Source organism: Cyprinodon tularosa, unplaced genomic scaffold, assembly GCF_016077235.1.
Source record: "Cyprinodon tularosa strain WSP-4 unplaced genomic scaffold, ASM1607723v1 ctg217, whole genome shotgun sequence".
Taxonomy (NCBI): domain Eukaryota; kingdom Metazoa; phylum Chordata; class Actinopteri; order Cyprinodontiformes; family Cyprinodontidae; genus Cyprinodon; species Cyprinodon tularosa.
Window position 1 is genome coordinate 89937 of NW_024038809.1, and position 19635 is coordinate 109571.

Below are 19635 nucleotides of genomic sequence, written 5' to 3' on the forward strand. Positions count from 1 at the left end.
CTGTAGAAAACAGGAGTATTTAATTACATAATATTTAAATTTATATTATTGACAATAATTGAGCTCCAACTATCTGTCTTAAAAAGGCAGACATAAAATACTTTCTAAAGGAAAAGTCAGCTCAGCCAGGAATAACCAATGGATCATTATTTATACCTAAAACTAATACGTTTGCAGTGATTTAATGAATTTAGCGTTAATCAGTAAAAAAAAAAATAAATAAATAAAAACCATAATCTTCGTCGCGTTCACTGAGTCTGGGAGCGGCCGTTTTTGCCCAAATATAGTAGCCCCTCCCTCCTGCCATCTTCCAGCAGTGACGTCACGGTGCAGTAAGCCTAGCGCCATTCTCCCCGCTTTACAAGCTAAATCAATGGGAACTACTAGACACATCTGCAATCAACAACAATTATTGAAGATTTCCAGAGGACTTCACCATTGAAATTCACCAGAGCTATAGTGAAACTGACAATGCCCACGTGCATGGCAGCTGGATGCTGGAATACATCGGGTAAAAGTGAAAAAAAGAGTTATTCCACCTTTCTGATTCCTGATCCTCCACGGACGGGTTGGTCGTTGGATCGCCAACTTGAAGAGGGAGGATTTGCCATCGAACTTCTGGCCAGAGAAAAAACCCGTAATATGTAGCCAACATTTGGAAGAAGAATGTTTTCAAGATGACTTGGATAATAGCGCGTTGTGACAAACACCAGATACAGCACTGGGACTTGATCAACAGCCGATAACGCACCGTGACGTCACTAACCAGTAGGTGGCAGTAGTGTTCTTTGACAAACATGGATGCCTCCAGTAAAGCACATTCACATGAAAATTACTCTGAATTAAAAACACTGATCATTTATTGAACAGGATGGAATCATTTCAGATTTAAAGAACTTTCAGAAGTTTGAATTCTGAATATGAGCGACTTTTCCTTTAAGATAACTAAACTGCAGCATTCAGAAATGAAATGCATAAACTGATAATAAAGAAGCAAAGTGGTTGGGAACTCCAACTATCTTCTGCTTCAGCCATTCTTCCAATTGATATGGAAATCCCAAACCTTAATGCAAACAAAAAGCAGGACCAAAGAGACGTCTAGTTTAAGTCCAAACCAAGCCTTGGTGCAACCTCCAAGCACCAAAACTGACCTAAAGGCGGTTCTGTAGCAGTGGAAGAGGCTCGTCATGCCAAAGCAAACATCCAGCAGCATGTAATGAAAATGTTTTAGTTTCAACGTATTCAAATCCTGTTAGACAGCTGATAAAAAAAACCCTCTAAACTCAAAAGCCAAGGGTTTATCCTCCAGATCTATAATATAGATTTTTTATTTCAGAATCTACAGCACAAGCAGAGAATAAATGTGTGAAATATATATTTTTTGAAAAATTGGCCAAAAACGAATAATAAAATATAATTAGTTGGGAAGTAAAGTGTTGGACATATTCTATTTTATCTTATCCAGTATTAACTGATGTCATCTCTGCTGGGTCTCTCCCCACGGTTAAAAACATGCTTAAGTCTCTTCTCCTTCTTCCCCAGGTTAATTGAGAAGTGTTTGGGTGATTAAACCTAAGATAAAGGACCTTGATGCCTCTATTGTTTAATCATAACCAAATGACAGAAAACCATTAAAATGAACAATAGAGATTTGGATTACATGAAAAGGCAATCTATGATAAATGGGATTTTTTTTATTTAAAAAAAGGGCTCTGTGTGCTCATTAAGGGATCATTTCATTCCCATTATTCTATATGTCAAAAGATGCTAGAAAGAAAAACAGGAGAAATGCGTCATTTCTAAAAGAATAAAACAAAATAATACGGCGACAGTTTCTAAAATACCGAAATCAGCTTACATGTCAAACATTTGCACGTTCAGTTATTTGTCACACATACTAAATACATCCATCTCACTGCCTACAGGCCCTACAGACTGATAACAGGTAGCAGGTGATGATAGCGAAGAGGCTCAGAGGGAAAAGCCCACTCTAACCCCCCCCCACAGAGGCAGCAGTCGGTTCTGAAAAACTCAGAACATTTTAAACCATCTTGATTCATGATAAACTGGCAGAGATGAAGTTTCAAGGTAGAAACATCGTAAAACTACTTTTGAGACAAATTAAGACAATATTTTCTACAGTTACTGCTGCTGCTGGTGGCACAATACGCCACATGACACCATGCTCCTTTAAAGATCCAAACCAAAACCTTCTAGGACCGAACAGAAGCCACAGCAAAGAGAAACTACGACTAAAAGATTCTGAAAAGCCTAGTGTTTTAGGAGGCTGTGGAAAAAGGACCAAACTGATTGGTGCTGGTTTCTCCTATCCTGGCTTCTCTTCATTGGCTTCCTGTTAAATCCAGAATAGAATTTAAAATCCTCCTTCTCACATATAAAGCCTTAAATGGCCAAGCTCCATCTGATATCAGAGATCTGATTGTTCCTTATGTTCCTAACAGAGCACTTCGCTCTCAATCTGCAGGTTTACTAGTGGTTCCTAGAATTTCTAAAAGTAGAATGGGAGGCAGATCTTTTAGTTCTCAGGCTCCTCTCCTGTGGAACCAACTACCAGTTTTAGTCCGTGAGGCAGACACCCTGTCTACTTTTAAGGCTAGGCTTAAAACTTTCCTTTTTGATAAAGCTTCTAGTTAGAGTGGCTCAGGTTATCCTGATCTATCTCTATAGTTCTGCTGCTATAGGCTTAGACTGCTGGAGGACATAGGGACCCCTTTTTCATCATTCTGTCTCTATTCTCCCACTCTGAAGTATTGGTTAGTGTGTAAGTTAGAACCTATTTCTGAAAGGTAAAACTTGTACCTGTAATGGCATATTTACAAGGAAAATATGGATGTTAATTTTTTAAAGATTCAGGATAAAAACACTAAAGGAAATAGTGTCAGGTTTACAGCACAGTTTTATTTTTTTGAGTTTCTAGTCACCCTCATTTTAAATCAGTCTCCAAATATTGGGTGTTGCAAAAAAACCTCAACAAAAACTGAACATGTAGGGAATTCAATGGTTAGCTCAGTTTATGCCAAATAATATTGTGTTGTTTAAAAAATGCCAAAGCAATGATAGCGACATAAATTGGTAAAACAGATAATTGGTAAAGCAGATTTCCTCTGAAATGTTGACTGATTCTGACTTCTGTCTGATTACCATGGCGGCACTCCAAGGCAGCGGCCAAGAACTGCTCCTCTTGACAATTTCACAGAATATACCGCATAAAATTATAAAAAATGATAAAAACTAGACTTTAAAACCTGCATGTATGATCGCCAACGCCTGCTGGAGCTACGGTCACAAAATGTTTTAAATACTGACATTTTTGACTTACCGTATTTTCACGACTATAAGGCGCACTTAGACGTCTTTTTTTTCCCTCAAAATGTGCGGTGCGCCCTTTGGTGCGGTGCGCCTTATGTGTGTTGTAACTGCGACTTTTGAGACCACCTCATTGAGGAGATGATGAAAGAGTGGCTGAATGTAAGGAGACCAGGTGTTTTTTTTTTCCACTCATCACCATCGCTGTTAATATGTAACTCCATGCGTGCGCATCTCACAGCTGATGTGAAAAACATGGGGAAACAAATTAACGCTGTGCTCGCTGTTCAACCGCTCGACATCGGTGTGAACCGGACCCAGCAGGTGCAGCAGAAGCAGCGAGTTTACATGCAAAGTCAATGGTTGACGCGCGTATATGTGCAGCAAAAGGTCCCGCAGCGCGTTTTGGTGCAGCACGTCGGGAGCGTTTAAGCATCTGACGCACCGCCAACGCGCTGCTGCTGCTCGAGATGGAAAAGTTTTGCTGCTGGACGCGCCGCATCAACCAATCAGAGAAGCTGATCTGGGAGCTGACAGTGAGACAGACAGCGCTCTGATGACATATGATATTAACGCAAATGGAAAAGGCTGGATGGATGATGAGATGATGAAAGCGTGGCTGAGGGAGGTGTATGTGAGGAGAACAGGTGTTTTTTTCCACGCATCACCATCGCTGCGTGCCCATCTCACAGCCGATGTGAAAAAAAGATGAATCAAATGAACGCTGTGCTCGCTGTTATCCCGGGGGTCTGACAAAGGAACTTCCACCGCTCGACATCGGTGTGAAGCGGCCGTTCATAGTAAGGCTGCGAGCGGCGTGGGAGCGATGGATGACAGACGGAGACCACAGTTTCAGGATAAGTGGAAGGCAGCGCCGGGCAAGTTACGCCACCGTTTGCGGATGGATTGTAGATGCTTGGACTAACGTGTTGCTGGCTCTGTTCTTCAAGCTTTTGCAAAAGCCGGCATTATTTCTGAGGAGCTGCGCTGCACGGAAAGTGACTCTGACAGCGAAGAAGGGGAAACTGGCATGTCTGATTTAGCGCAGCTGTTTAATTCAGAAACAGAGGATGATGACTTTGATGGGTTGGATTAATACTTTGTAATAAATACATGAATAAAGCACAATCATACTCAGTTTTGCTCCCGCTCTATTTTTCTACCTGAAAACTTAATTCAACAGCAGCCTCTGGGCGCGTCTCCTCCTCTTCAGCGCGGTGGCTGGCAGGTGTTTTTTCATCTAAATAATCTAAATCTTGCAGCTATATTTGCTGTGATCAGTGGGAATAAAGTAGTTTTAATATGTTTTTAAGTGAGAAAGGCCACCTGAAAACGTAATAATTGCAGTCAGTTCATCCAGATTATCTATTTCTGTCGGAGGCGCTCAGACCCCCACATACCAGCGGTGCGCCGACAGTAGAAATCCTTTCATCAGCAGCCTCTAGGCTGGGCAGCCTCCGGGTTCATGCAGTGGCTGGCAGGTGTTTTTCATCCAAATAATTTTAGCTGCAGGCACCAGAATACCGGCAATAAAAGCGAACATATTCCGTCGGCAGGTTTCAGGATTTTAAGTTGATTTAGGAGTGACCACAGCGCTGTGTCATCTGCGATGTGTCTGTCTCACGGCCAGCTGCCAGGTTTGATTAATACTTTGTAATAAATACATGAATAAAGCACAGTCATACTCAGTTTTGCCCCCGCTGTATTTTTAAATACGCAGTAGAGGTATTTAAAGGTAGTAGAGGACATGTACCTGTATATAAAAAACGCGCCCTATAGTCCGGTGCGCCTTATGTGTGTGTTAAATACAGAAATGGGACACATAACTGAGAGTGCGCCTTTTAGTACGGTGCGCCTTATGGTCGTGAAAATACGGTAATATACACTGGTGTATACAAAATGAGAAAATAAATCTGTCTAAGTCTCTAAGTCTAAGTCTCTAAATGACTGACAGCATTTAATCACGGCCCAACGAAGAGCCCCATTAATGTCCAAGGAGATAAGAGGCGTCCGTAGGAGCACCCAGAGCCTTTCTCCCTCACCTCAGCTACTTTCCCTTTAGTGTCGTTTCCGGCAGATTAAACGGGTCTCAGAGGAAGGAAATATCAACCAGCCTAACGAGCCAGATAAACTCAAAACCTCCTCCTAATATCATATCTGCCTATGGAAACTTTGAGGAGAGGACGGCTTCCTCCTGCCAATACTTCTGTCTATGTTGGTACTTCTACTTACAGCAAATCAGAGCATAGCTTTCATATTTCACTAGTAAAGCAGAGTAGTATTTATTACTCCAGTAGAAGTATAAATCCTGATGTTTAACTATTTTGTAAAAGTTAGAGGATCAACTTTATCATTTTACTCCAGAAAAACTGTAATAGTAAGATTTTTCAAAACTACTTAAAGTATAAAGTAAAAGTAATGCAGGAAAAACTGTTAATGCCAGAAGCTTTACTGCTCTACCCTATTAAAGGAACATTTTTCTACAATTCTGGATGATAACTTCCTTAGACTTAATTTTCTTAGTTTTATAACTAATGGTTACAGTATTTGAAGACGTTTCGCTTCCCATCCAGGAAACTTTTTCAATTCAAAATGTCTGAATTACCGTTGAGTTCCAGGCTTTATAGAATAGCCCAAACAAAGCCTTGTTTTGGCCTAGAAAACATGCAAATTGATTTTACTTTTTTGGAAAGACCTGACCTGGATGACTGGGAATCTTCACCAGCATGTGTCAAATTTAACTTTTTATATTTCTTTTGGTTTGTGGTGAACAACAAGTTGGGGCAGCACCGAGTCCAACCACAAAGGAATTAATTGTCTGGATGAAATTAATTATTTGGATGGGTTTTATTTTTTTAAATACCAACAGGCCAAAAGAAGAATGAGCTTAAATGATTATTTTCAAAATGTATGGAGTAGAAGTAAAAAGATATCTAAAGCAGCGGTCCCCAACCACCGGGCCACGGACCGGTACCGGTCTGCCGGTCATTTGGTACCGGGCAGCACAGAGACCAAAGGTTACAGCGACCAAAACAAAGCTACGGAGCAGACTGGATCAGGAGCACACTTCGTCTGGCATTTTCTCCGATTACGCCTAGATGGGACCAGCTTGTTGTTTCACTTTTTTGCTGTTTGTATTTGATTTTATGGCAGTACAATACAATTTTACTTCATTGTATTTTAACCCCCCGACCCCCCCCTCGGCCGGTCCGTGAAAATATTGTCTGACATATAGCGGTCCGTGGTGCAAAAAAGGTTGGGGACCGCTGATCTAAAGAATAATAACGCCAGTAAAGACATTTCTACTTCAGTAAGGTTGTTACTTGACGTCTCTGCAGGAAAAACAAAACTTTGATTGTCCTTCCTCAGTTTAAATTTATCCATGTAGCTATTTAAAGGTTAGATTTAGGGTTGGATCACACAAACTGTTTAATATGAAGTCATCCTGGAGGTGGTCTGTACATTTAAACCATATAAAAGTCTGTGAGGTTAAACGCAGCGTAGGTAACAGTAACCAGATGCATGGAGGTTTGTCCATTCATTTCAGATGAGAACCCAGCGTGGGATGTCAGCTATTATCAGCTCTGCTCATAGCATCTGAGTCTGGATCAAAGTTTGTCATTAGTGCCGCTTCCTTATCAGTGGCTGATCTGTAGCTGAGAGGAAGCGGCTGGATCAGCTGATCAGGAAGGCCAGCTCTGTGATTGGATGCCCTCTGGACTCAGTGCAGGAGGTGGGAAACACACAGATCCTAACTAAATGAACATCTCTGTTAGATAATGTCCCCCCTCCATGCATGAAGGTGGTGCTGAACTGGACAGCTCCTTCAGTGACAGACTTCTGCACCCTAAATGCACCAGGGAGCGTTATCACAGATCCTTCCTCCCAGCAGCTAGAAGACTCTAGAACCTCCACTGTTCCCAACAACCTCAACCAGTTGTTACATTCATGCTGCTTCTGCTCAGTTTCTACCTTAGTGAGTTAAATAACCTGCTGCTGTCATTCTGCACATCTCTGATGTTGTTAGAACACTTTACAGTACAGGATTTTATTATTTATATTTTAACTTCACTATTAAGTTATTTTTACACATTTTTCTAAGGTCCACATTTGTTTGACCATTTTTTTTCTATAATCTTTTTGCTGCTGCAAATTTCCGCCTTGTGGGACAATAAAGGAATTTTCTATTCTATTCTATTTCTCACTCTTCTTCTTGGAAATGCCTTCTGGGTCTTTTGAAGCACATGGAGATGGTGGAAAACAAACACCTTATTCCCACCTTAAGGTGTTTTCTAATCACAAACATCTAAAATATTATTTAACTTGCAGTTTATTTAGAAATGACGGTTTAAAAAAGAATCAAACTCAATCTTTTATAACAAATAATCCTTATTATTAGTGTGGTAATGATGCTAAGTGAGGTCATTATATGTCCTTTTAAAATAGCTGAAGTATTTTTGAAATAAACTGAGCTGTACGGATGCTGAGTGTCTCTAAATGAAATTTCATTTCCTGGAAACTCCAATAGCCTCTTATGGTTGAATGTCTGTAATGTTCATCATGTTCCAACGTTAATGAAGGCCATTCAGCCTTCCTACCATCTGCTGAGGACGCTTCTGCTCCTAAATGAGGGGAAAGGCTCCACTTTTTATCAGTAATCCTCAAGAACAGCGGATAAACCACTATTAACTTAAACATTTTGTTATTTACTGAATAAAATTCCAACTGTGGAAGACATGCTGGCTCAGATTAGCCTTTTAATGGCAGGAGACAAAGAAAAATGTGTTTTTTCTGTGTGTGACCAGAGCAGTCACCAGAGAAGCTGGTCAAACCGGAGCCATGAAGCTCCTAACCCCTCAGGATGTGATGCTTAGAAACACTCAATAAACAAATACGCCTAGAATTAAATATGCAAAAAAATTAAATGTAGGCAGTGATTATTTTATACAGCGAGTCATAAATGTATGAAGCTCTTTTATTTAAGCTGATTTAAAGACAGCTGTAGATTTCAATGAATTACTCCAACATTTATTAATTTCATAGTTTTTTTTTATAATTATCTGTATCTTTATCAACTTTCACGTGTTTTTATGGCATACAGTTCTTTTCAGGAACCGTTTCTATTTAGTTTTCATGTTATTAAAACAAACAGCTTGAGGATCCGTTTCTGTGGACGTTAGGTACTTGTGGGGACCACTCAACTGTTCCCAATGGGGAAAGGTTTTCTTCCTGGTTTGGGGTGAGGTCTACGGTGTGAATTCAGGGAGGGGCTTAGACTGCAGAAATGTCCAATTACAACAGGGAGACACGGCGAGTGTGTGTGTGTGTGTGTGGTGGGGGGGTGGGGTGGGGGGGGTGTAGCCCTCAGAATGAGGACCATTTTTCCGATTTCACCATCACATTGAGGACCAGTTGTTGCAAAGTGAGGACATTTTGCTGGTCCTCACAAGCTAATGGTCTGGTTTAGGACCAAGGTGTGAGATGGTTTAAGGTTAGGGTGAGGTATGCATTGGTAAGGGTTAGGGGTGTAAATAATAATCGTTTGGTATCGATGCATCGATCCAATAGCCGACGATCCGATGCATCGACACGTCCGCAAGAGAATCGATTCATGTTTTTTTCCTCCGGTCTATTTTTATCCATTTGCTTCTGGGCGTAATTCTCCCTCCCGTGCTGCGGTGGCGCTAAACCTATTTTGCCCTCCTACCTCGCTTCCTGGTTATACTCTTACAGCAGTGTGTTGCAGGGAGCTTGATGCAGACATTTTTGATTTATGCTTAATATTGAAGCGTGGTCTGTGCTACACGCTGTGGGTCTAGATACGGCCGAGGCGGCGAGTTTAGTCCGACGACGGAGGGACATGAGGGCCAAAAAGAGCAGAGATCCAGGTGAAAAAAGGGTCCCAGCGTTCTCGCGCACCTCGCTCTTCTAGCGGGTCAAACTTCACGAGTTTTTTTCCACAATTTCGGTCATAAAATCAAAACAAGCCGGCCTCCTGTCTGCAGCACTGTCTGCGGTCGGCTACAATCTGGGAGAGGAGCAGCGGAGCGTCTGTGGAGGGGGCGGGACGTCTGGAGCCCAGGTATTGCATTGCACTCATTGCACTGATTTTATGCAGTATTTTTTGATGCAACTTTTCTACTTCTGTTATTTGCTGTTGTTTCTAAAAAAAAAAAATTCATAACAATATTACAGCTTTCATTGATTTATTTCAAAATTGAAACATTGTCTAGCCTGTAAGGTGTTTAAAAAAAAAAAAAATTATCGAATTGAATCGTATGGTGGTGTATTCTTGAGTATCTGAAATAATCAAATCGTTGGGTCAGGAAATCGATACTGAATCGAATCGCCATGATGGATGTGATTTACACCCCTAGTAACGGTTAGGTTTAGGGTTAGGGCATAGAAAGGGTTGAAAATGAGTGAAAATCAGTGGAAGTCAATGGGAGTCAACACATGGTCCTCACTACATATAGCAGAACAAGTATGTGTGTGTGTGTTTGCATTTTTAAACCTGAGGTTATATTAAAGACTATCTGGATCCAGTTAGGTCAGACCATTAAATAATATTGTTTTCCCTTCTACGTCTTCAATGCAGTGGAGGGTTCTGTCATTTTGTTTTAATCAAATGAAGACACTATTATTTTGCAGCAATGGCGAGAAAACCAGAGGAGATGTGTTCACCAACAAATCTGAGTTTGTTTTAATTACCGGAATAAAACCTGTGAGGAAGCAGGTCCAATTAAAGTCTGTTGCTTTTGGCTTGTTTCTGCTGCTGAAAACTAATTGGGTATATGAGCTCTAAAGGTTAATTATGGAACATTGGAAGACGCTACCTTGGTGCATGTTTTGCTCAGTCACTTACCAGGTGTTATGATGCTTTATGGCAGAAGCTTCCAAACTTTTCTTTGTTTGCAATAAAGTTTTAAACGAAGCAGTCCAAGGTAAATAGTCCTGATGCTGGTTTAGCCTTGGCCCTAACGGCGGCTCACCTTCATGCACGGTGACCCCACAGTTGTCACACTGGATGATCTCATCTGCGTCTTCGCTGTTGTCTCCCAGGCAAACGCAGCATATGAGGATGTGCTGAGTGTTCCAGGTCTGGGAGCGGTCCAGTGAAGCATCCTGGGAGATAACAGACATCTATATTCATATATACACACTGTTTTTAACATGAAAGTTAAGAAATCAAAATTGAATATAAAAGAGTTTCTCCACTACGACCAGAGCATCTTTAACGCGTCTGTAAACATTTTTTGCCAAAGCAGTTCCCCAGAATGCAATGCTGCGCCCTGGTTCCTCCTAAATGTGGGCTATAAGGCTGAGGACAGCGTTCTGTGAAGGCCAGGCAGACTTTATCCTCCTTCAGCCAAGCAAGAGAAGGGCAAACTTGCATCTATTGATATGATGGCATCAACAATCACTGAGGAACATGGTGGCTGTTAGAAGAGGGAGAAATATACCTGATGTTTATTGTATGTTCAGCTAAAAATGGGTTTAATGTCCTCAGCAGTAAAACAGTAAAGCTTTTATCAAACTGAAAGTCTCACTTCAACATAGGGCTCAACAATAAAAAAAAAAAATCTAAATAGTGATTATTTTCAACCAATATGGTGATTTTATTTCGATTTTTCTTTGCACTAACCCCAGCCTGTAGGTGTTTTACTCCAGGGTTTTGTTATTTTATTCCCTTGAATGCTTGTCAATCAATAGTCTGTTGTTGCAGGACTTTACTGTAACCTTTGTTTGGAAAGTGCTCACATCTACTTGCATACATAGATGGGCACGCTGTGGAAGAAAACCCACTTTAAATATAATAAATATTTGTTTCATAGTGCTGTGAAATGTAATGTGACCAGAATTGAGTGCACCTGTGATTTAAATATTGAATATTCTTAAATTGCAAATTCCATTAATTGTCCAGCCCTACTTCAACATAACTTATATTTCTGTGTCTCCCTGATGCCTTCTTCTAGTTAGAGTGGCTCAGGTTATCCTGAGCTATCTCTATAGTTCTGCTGCTATAGGCTTAGAGTGCTGGAGGACATAGGGACCCCTTTTTCATCATTCTATCTCTATTCTCCCACTCTGCAGAATCTGTTAGTTCAATCTCTAACGTTCTGCTCTCTCTGCTTTTTCTCATAGTAGCTTCATCTGGTCTGTTCCTGTTTGGCTGTGACTCCATCCTGGAGAGAAATATCAGCTGTGCTGCTGCCATCAACACCTTTGTTTCTAGATGTTGGAGCTTGGCCTGTATTCCAGTGTAGTCCTGTTTCTCCGACTGTGACTAACTGGATGTGCTCTCTTCATCCTCTGACATGGGAGCTGGCTCGGAGCTCGTCTGCCTGGCTGTGTGTTTCCTGGACGGGGCCGCCTGTGGAGCTGGTTGACAGTTGCCTTTTGTATCTATGCTTCTTTTTCTATGTCTGCTTCTGTCTCCTTGAACCCCAGTGGGCCTCGGCAGATGGCCGCTCACACTGAGCCTGGTTCTGCTGGAGGTTTCTTCCTGTTCAAAGGGAGTTTTTCCTCTCCACTGTCGCTACAAGCATGCTTAGTGTGAGGGATTGCTGAAGAGTCACTGAGTCGATGCAATCAGCTGGTTTTCCTTGGATAGAAAACTTTGAATCAATCTGACTGGATGATCTGGTGACCTGAGATGACATGATGTGAATTGGAGCTATAGAAATAAACTGAATAGAATTTTGTGGAGAAAAAACTAATTTTATTTAATGAATGAAGTTATTCTCATATGATTTTTTCAGCTGAAAGTAAAAGAAGTGATACTTTTCTAATAATATTACTCAGTTAAGTACTCCTGAAGGTGGACTTTGTTTAATTAGTTACTGCAGTAATTAGCACTAGTTAGAACACACCTCTGGTTGTGTCTTCACTGAAATGAAGCTGCCATGTGACGCTCTGCTGATTAAAACGGATTTACAGCAGGAAACATTTCATTACAAAACAGAAAAATGAAATGTTTCTGTAAAGGTGTTTACAGCTGTACTCTGGAAGCTCTTATTGTGAAGGTTTAAAGGAAGTGCTGTTCGAGGCAGCTGCTCTTCAGACCTTTTATTTTGAAAGTTGTGTAAAGTACCTTCCAGAAAGCTGAGGAGAGGCGTGGTAAGAACCTCGCCCTAATGAACCGTCGTATCTCGGGTGTGGCGGTAAATCCTCACCTCGTTGCCCTTTCCTTGAAACATGCTGTCGTTGGTCAGCTCGTCGTCAAACGCGTTGCTGCTCTTCACCTTCTTCTTGGGTTTCTTGGCCTCTTTATCGCTATCGCTGCTGCTGTTGTTCGCGTCGTCACCATCGTCCTTGCCTTCGTCGTCTTCATCGTCTTCGTCGTCGTCGTTATCTTCGTCGTCGTCTTCGCTAATGCTCGCTCCATCCTCTTCCTCCGCCCCCCCTTTCTGAGCCGACGCTTTGCCTTTCCTCTTCTCCGCCGTGGGTCTCCAGTCGTTGTCGTCTTCGCTGTCGTAGTCGTCCATCTCGTTCAGCTCCTCCATGGTGGTGAAGTCCAGCAGGGGGCGGTTCCTGCGGAAGTTCCACTTCTTCGGCTCGGTCAGAGACTCCTCTGTGTTGATGCTGCCAGCGGCAGAAGTGGAGGTAGATTCAGGTTCACCGGCTGCGGTCCCCTCTGGCTCTGAGGTCTTCTTGGTTTTCCTTCTACTCTTGGATGGAGTGGCAGACGGGGTGTCTTTGGCGGGGCTGTCTGAGGACGCCTGCTCCTTAGGCTTCTCCTCATCCTCAGTTAGGTTGTTGTCGTCGACGGCCAGGTCTTTAGGCTCCTCGTCGACACCCTCGTTTCCAGAGGCAGCATTTTCAGAGTCACTTTCGGAGCCTGCGGCGCTCGCCTTGGACCCCTCTTCATCGCTGCCGTTGCCTGTGCCGTCTGACCCTGGCAGAGAAAGAGCCAATGAGAACAGGTCTGATCTGGCTAACAGGCTGGACACGCTGTCCTAGCAGTTTGCTTAATGGAAGTCAGACTAGTGTTTTTTCAACTTGCACGTTTTTAATCGTTGCACGCTGCTACAGCTCACACTGTACGACCAAACCGCAGCGATTAAAAATTCACAGCTCACGATGTTTGTTCTCACACTGTGCGATCTGACGCTCTGATGCGATCTACCTGCTCACACTGTACATCTAAAAACCAGGTGGGACTCAGCTCCGCAGAGAGATGGCGCTACTCGGACTCGTCTATCTGGAAGCCAAACGACTACAAGAGGAACATGAAGCTCACTAGAGTGAAACGCGCTGCCTTGGATATTTGTGCGATTTGTGCTGAAAGCCCTAAAAAGAAAAGACGACGTATTTGGACAAAGACATGGCTGAGCTAACGTGGCTACTACGGTCTGACAGTTTTACAGAAAGAACTCCATTTTACTCGCACACCCGCCATGCTGCTGGGTTTTCCTCTGAGAGGAAGAAGAAGAAGAAGATTCCTGACGGAAAGACGGCCCGATCAAAAAACTGTTGAAGGACTGGAAAATCTGCCCAAAAAGGCTTTTTGGGGTGAAATGCAGTCTTTCTACAGAGGTATCATCACTATAGCAACAATTAAATGTAATGTACTGTAAAAAGGCTCCACAGCGCCACCTACCAGAGTGGCGCTGCAGAGGTAGCCCATTTTCCCCTCATTGTTTTAGCTAAAAATGTTTGTTTTCTGTGTTATTTAAAAAAAAAGATATTAGGAACTGAAAGATCGATACTATATCGGGCAGCCGAATATCACGATATATTGCCAAATAGATTCCCCCCCACCCCCACCCCCACCCCACACACACACACACCCGTAGTGGACATGAGACCTAAAGACCAAGCTTCAACATGCTGCCAGCAACCAGTGCAGCTTTTTCACTGAAAGGTTGAAAAGATTTCAACTGAAATCATGTAGATTTTTTACCTGATGCGTCTTCCACTTCAAAGTCACTGTCGTCTGAACTGTCGTAGTCCAAGGCATCCAGGAGAGAGGCGGCCAGCGGCTTCACCTGCCGTCTCTTCAGACTTCGGTCCACTGATACAGACAGACAACAGGAGGATGGCTGTTAGCTTCCAGCTGTTAATCGCTGCGGGAGTTTTAATTCAACCTTTCTTTAACCAGCAACATTCTCATTTATCCAGGGTCTATTCAATGAGTCACTATTAAAGTCTTTTTTCTGGGACCTAATGAAACACCCAGCTTAATAACTAGAAGGTTTCATCCTAACATTAGAGCCACTGTCTTACCTTTAGACCATCAGCTTTAGGCTTTGCAACAAATGACCTTTTCCATTGTTAGGAAGAAATATTCGTCATTTATTTTCTCTCCTGTTGGTGTGGATCTGCATGTAGGTCAAAGGTCATGTCCCAAACGCTTTCATGCTGCAGTGGAGGCAGGCTTTTTTAGCGTTTTTTTATTTAGTTGCTGTTTATTCTACTATTTGTCTGTAGTTAGTTTTATTATGATGCTGACAACATCTATGTTATGTATATCCCCTCAACTCACCGACAGGTTTTATGCGCCAATCCTACAAATCTGCAGCTACTGCTGTTATTTGGACACTTTCTTCTAGAAAACAGATTTATACAGCGATTTTACTTTCATAAAGTTCGGGATTTTGAAACTCTTACACAGAATTTGTAAATTTTGGATCCTTAAAAATTATGCTAGATATTCAGAGGATTTTAAAGAAGTTCAGCCTCTGATGTGATGAAGTCATCTTTGGGTTTGCATCTGGTAGAAATGTTTTAGCTCACAGGGCTGGGAACATGCTAGCTTTAACGAAACTGCTCAGAAAACCACATGAATCGTAAATAAGCTGAACAACTAAAATGTTCACTGGCCCATCAGCCCATTCATGTCAGTGACACATTTAAGCTAGCTGCGCCTGCTAGGCCGCGCTTCTTCTTCTTTAGGTTTGAACGGCAGCTTGCATCCGTTATCGTTGCACTACTGCCATCCATCGGATCCTAATATCTATCTCTCAGATTCTCATTAACGCAAAGTCTTGTTCTTCCCCTCATTACTAGTTAACTTTTCAACCATTTTCTCACATTTTAATTCCCCATTAAAACCTAATTCTGTTTTTGATAATGTTCTTTTATTTACATATTTTCTACAACTAATAAAAATATGTTTTATTGTTTCTACATTATCACACTAACTACAGAAACCAGTAAGATGTTTCCCCATCTTGAAAAGATTTCCACTTAAAAAACTGTGATCTGTTCTTATTCTGTTTATCTCCAGTTTATTCCTCTAATCTTTGCCACATCAACTGTATTTTATATCCTATACAAATGCCTTCTATTTATTTCATTATCCCTCCTAATTTTCCAAATCTTCTTGCTTTTTCTCCAAGCTATATTTTGCCTTCAGATTTTTGGTAACTTTAAAGACATATTATTATCTTCTTTTTTAATAGCCTCCTCGGCTAATCTGCTCTTTCATTTCCCAAAATACCTCCATGAGATGAGCAGGAGCCCAAAATAATATGATGTGTTTATTTTGTTCATTTATGTTTATTCTATTATTAACAGCCATAATCTCATATATTTTTATGATTATTTGTATATTTCTTTTTAATAATTAACAAAACAGACTATGAATCACTACAAAACATTATTTTATTCATAATAGTATCCTCCACCCATTTTAAAGGTACTAATATAGCTCATAATTCTACCTGCTAAGCCTGTTAGCTGCCTAACTAGCCTCCTAGCAGGCTACCTAGCATTAGCATTAGCTTTGTGCGATACCTAACAACCGCGGCGGATAACCGGAACCTCTTAAAAATCTAAATATACAGTCAGGTCAGCACAGAAGTGCAGAGGTAGAAAACCAGACTTTCCAAACAGACAAGCGGAATGAAAACCAGAGATTTTAGGGAATCAGTTTTCCATCTGATGCTAAACACGCGCGCTAACATAGTAGCATCACTAGCTAGCAGGGGCTCAGCTTGTTTCATTTCGCTCATATTAGCTCATTAAACCTTTACACTGTAACACTCAGTCGCTCTAAATGTGAAAATAAGATGAAAGATAATAAACTTACTTTGATCTCCGTTAGTTAAAGGAACGAGTCTTTCCTCAGCAGCATGTTCTGTGGACAATGGAGCAAACAGCAGTGACGTTGTTAGATGTGCTGCTGATTCTCAGTCATCCATGTTATTTCTAAAGTTAAAAAACAAACATCTGGACTTTGCTTTTCAAGTTTGATGACGTTTCGCTTCCAGAAAGCTTCCTAAAATCAAAACGTCTGGATTAGCGTTGTTCTTGGAATGACGTTGTTAGGTGATGTTGTTGCCATGGGGACAGTGGGACTAGAAAGATGATTAAATTACAGCAGAAGTTTGGTTATTTTTTCTTTCTAATCATGGAGTTTAATATATCTGCATTTCATCTGATATTAAACTCTGGGTTTAGTGGAATATATATTTTTAAAGATATCGAGTTTAGTAAAAATGACCCGGAAGTAGAAATATCGCGCTCAGGTCTTCCGGTGTTGGTTTCAGAGTTAATATTTTTTTATTCATTCTAGTTCCTTTTCTTTCAGGTATAAGTTTGTAAATCAGGGATGTCAAAGTCAAACACACCGAGGATCAAACAAACTAATGTTCTACAAGCTGAGAGCTGGAATGGTTAAATGTTTATTAAAACACAGTCTATTGAACCAAGACCTAACACATTGGGTTTTTAAAAACAAAATATTAATATCAATATTATTAATACATTTTAATTATATTAATAAATTTATTAAGATAAAAAAAAAGAAAGTGCATGCATTGTAAATGATGTTTGGATTGTTTTGGTTCACCGCCTTTAACAATCCAAACGCACTGGGCTGCAGCTGGTTGAAGGAGGCTGAGAGCACTAACAGCTGCTTGTATGGAAGCAAATCGTTACTATATTTAAAATGAAAAAGCATTTTCAGAAATGCTTTTTCATTTTAAGAATGTGGCTGCATTGTTTGACTCATAAATAAAATTAGTAATCAATAATCCTGTTTGCATTTTCATTTTCTTCTTCAACACTGCTCATCCTTTTACTTAATTGAAATGAAAAAGAAAAAGACATTTGAGATTTATTTTTCAAAATGTACCCCAGCAAATAAATACCAAAATTCAATTTCAAATGTAAAATTTGAAAATGAAAAAGGATTTCTGGAAATGCCTTTCTATTTTAAGAATGTGGCTGCATTGTTTGGCTCATAAATGAAATTAGTAATCAATCATCATATTTGCATTTTCATTCTGTTCTTTAACACCGCTCATCATTTTACTTAATTAGAATTAAAAAAAAGACATTTGAGATTTATTTTTCAAAATGTAACCCAGCAAATACATACCAAATTCAATTTGAAATGTAAAATTTGAAAAGGAAAAAGCATTTCTGAAAATGCTTTTTCCTTTTTAAATATGGTAACGATTTGGTTCCATACTGCTTGCAGGGGTCGGCAGAGGCTGATTGAAGGCAAAATAAAAGGAGCCTGGATGGATGGAGGGAGGGGCGGAGCTGATCCTGCAGGTGATAGAGGAGGGGCAGGTGGGTGTTGACTAGGGGTGTAAATAATAATCGTTTTGTATCGATGCATCGATCCAAAAGCCGACGATCCGATGCATCGACGCGTCCGCAAGATAATCGATTCATGTTTGTTTTTTTCCTCCGGTCTATTTTTATCCATTTACTCCTGGGCGTAATTCTCCCTCCCGTGCTGCGGTGCCGCTAAACCTATTTTGCCCTCCTACCGGGCTTCCTGGTTATACTCTTACAGCAGTTTGTTGCAGCAAGCTTCACACAGACATTTTTTAATTATGCTCAGTATTGAAGCGTGGTCTGGGCTACACGCTGTGGGTCTAGATACGGCCGAGGCGGAGAGGAAGTGGGGGCGAGTTTAGTCCGACGACGAAGGGACAATGGGGCAAAAGTGGCGGAGATTCAGCTGGAAAAAGGGTCCCAGCGGTCTCGCGCACCTCGCTCATCTAGCGGGTCAAACTTCACGAGTTGTTTTCCGCAATTTCGGTCATAAAAACAAAACAAGCCGGCCTCCTGTCTGGTGCACTGTTTGCAATCAGCTACAATCTGGGAGAGGAGCAGCGGAGCGTCTCTCAAGGGGGCGGTGACGCAACACTCTGGAGCCTTCTTCTTCTTTTTTTTTAATGGCGGTTGGCAAACAACTTATAGGTGCATTACCGCCACCTTCCAGAATGGAGTATGGACCAGACAAACTATTATATTCTCCCTAAAATACCCGTTCTTTCTAGAAAATTAAAAATACTACCAAAAACTACATCCCCAGATGACCTTTGAAACAATTTCCTTATATGTAGTTTATTTTTATTCCTGTCTAACTCTCTACGCAACATCTCTCTTTCCTGAGTATATTTATTACATTCTAAAAAAATATGTTGGACAGTTTCTCTGGAGCCGAGGTATTGCATTGAACTCATTACACTGATATTGTGCAGTATTTTTGCAGTATTTTTTGATGCAACTTTTCTACTTCTGTTATTTGTTGTTGTTTCTAAAGAAAATGCATAATGATATTACAGCTTTCATTGATTTATTTCAAACTTGAAACTTTGTTTAGCCTGTAAGGTGTAAAAAAAATAATAATAATAATAAAAAGTAGCTAAAAAAAAATTTAAATCGATTAATCGAATCGAATCGAATCGTGGTGTATTCTTGAGTATCGAAAATAATCGAATCGTTGGGTCAGAAAAATCGATACTGAATCGAATCGCCATGATGGATGTGATTTACACCCCTAGTGTTGACTTTGAGATATGTGTTTTAAACACTTATCAACCCACCAACAAAATACAGATGATTCACTATTAAGCTGTGTTATTTATTTATGTTAATTTTGCTAGATAGAATAATTCCTTCAATACATTTTATTCCTTGACTAAATAGCCTCCAAACGTAGAAAATCTTAACTAGATAAGAAGTAAGCCCCATATTGTCAAACTCAGTTTAATAAAAATACTTTACTCATTCCAAAGAGGAATTAAATGTCAGTGGAACTCCTGGGGTTGTTTTTTTTTTAATGATTTGTTGACAGTAGCTGTAGGCAGAAATGATCCTCTGTAGCGTCTGATGCAGAGGATGCTCACTGTTGTCCATAATGTTCTTCATGTTGTTTTTCTTCTCCAGAGGAGTTCCTAAAGCAGGGCTGACCTTCTTTATCAGCTTCGTTCAGTCATTAGCTCTGATGCTGTCACTCCAGCAGATGATGGAGGAGGAGATCAGATTCTCTGCAGCAGAACCTCTCTCTGTACCATCCTGTGCCTCAGAGTTAGATGTTTATATCCATATTTAATACAT

General features: G+C 40.8%; 1 protein-coding gene across 1 annotated transcript in view; it reads right to left on the reverse strand.

The window, feature by feature from the left end:
* phf14 (PHD finger protein 14) overlaps positions 1-16640 on the reverse strand; it is a 98682-nt gene extending 82042 nt beyond the window's left edge. Inside the window, exons 1-4 of the mRNA XM_038285903.1 lie at positions 16364-16640; positions 14234-14344; positions 12504-13225; positions 10320-10452 (exon numbers count right to left, since the gene is read on the reverse strand). Coding sequence (XP_038141831.1) covers positions 10320-10452; positions 12504-13225; positions 14234-14344; position 16364 — 967 coding nt within the window. The 5' untranslated portion in view covers positions 16365-16640. The remainder of the gene's footprint in view (positions 1-10319; positions 10453-12503; positions 13226-14233; positions 14345-16363) is intronic.
* Between the last annotated feature and the right edge of the window lie 2995 nt (positions 16641-19635).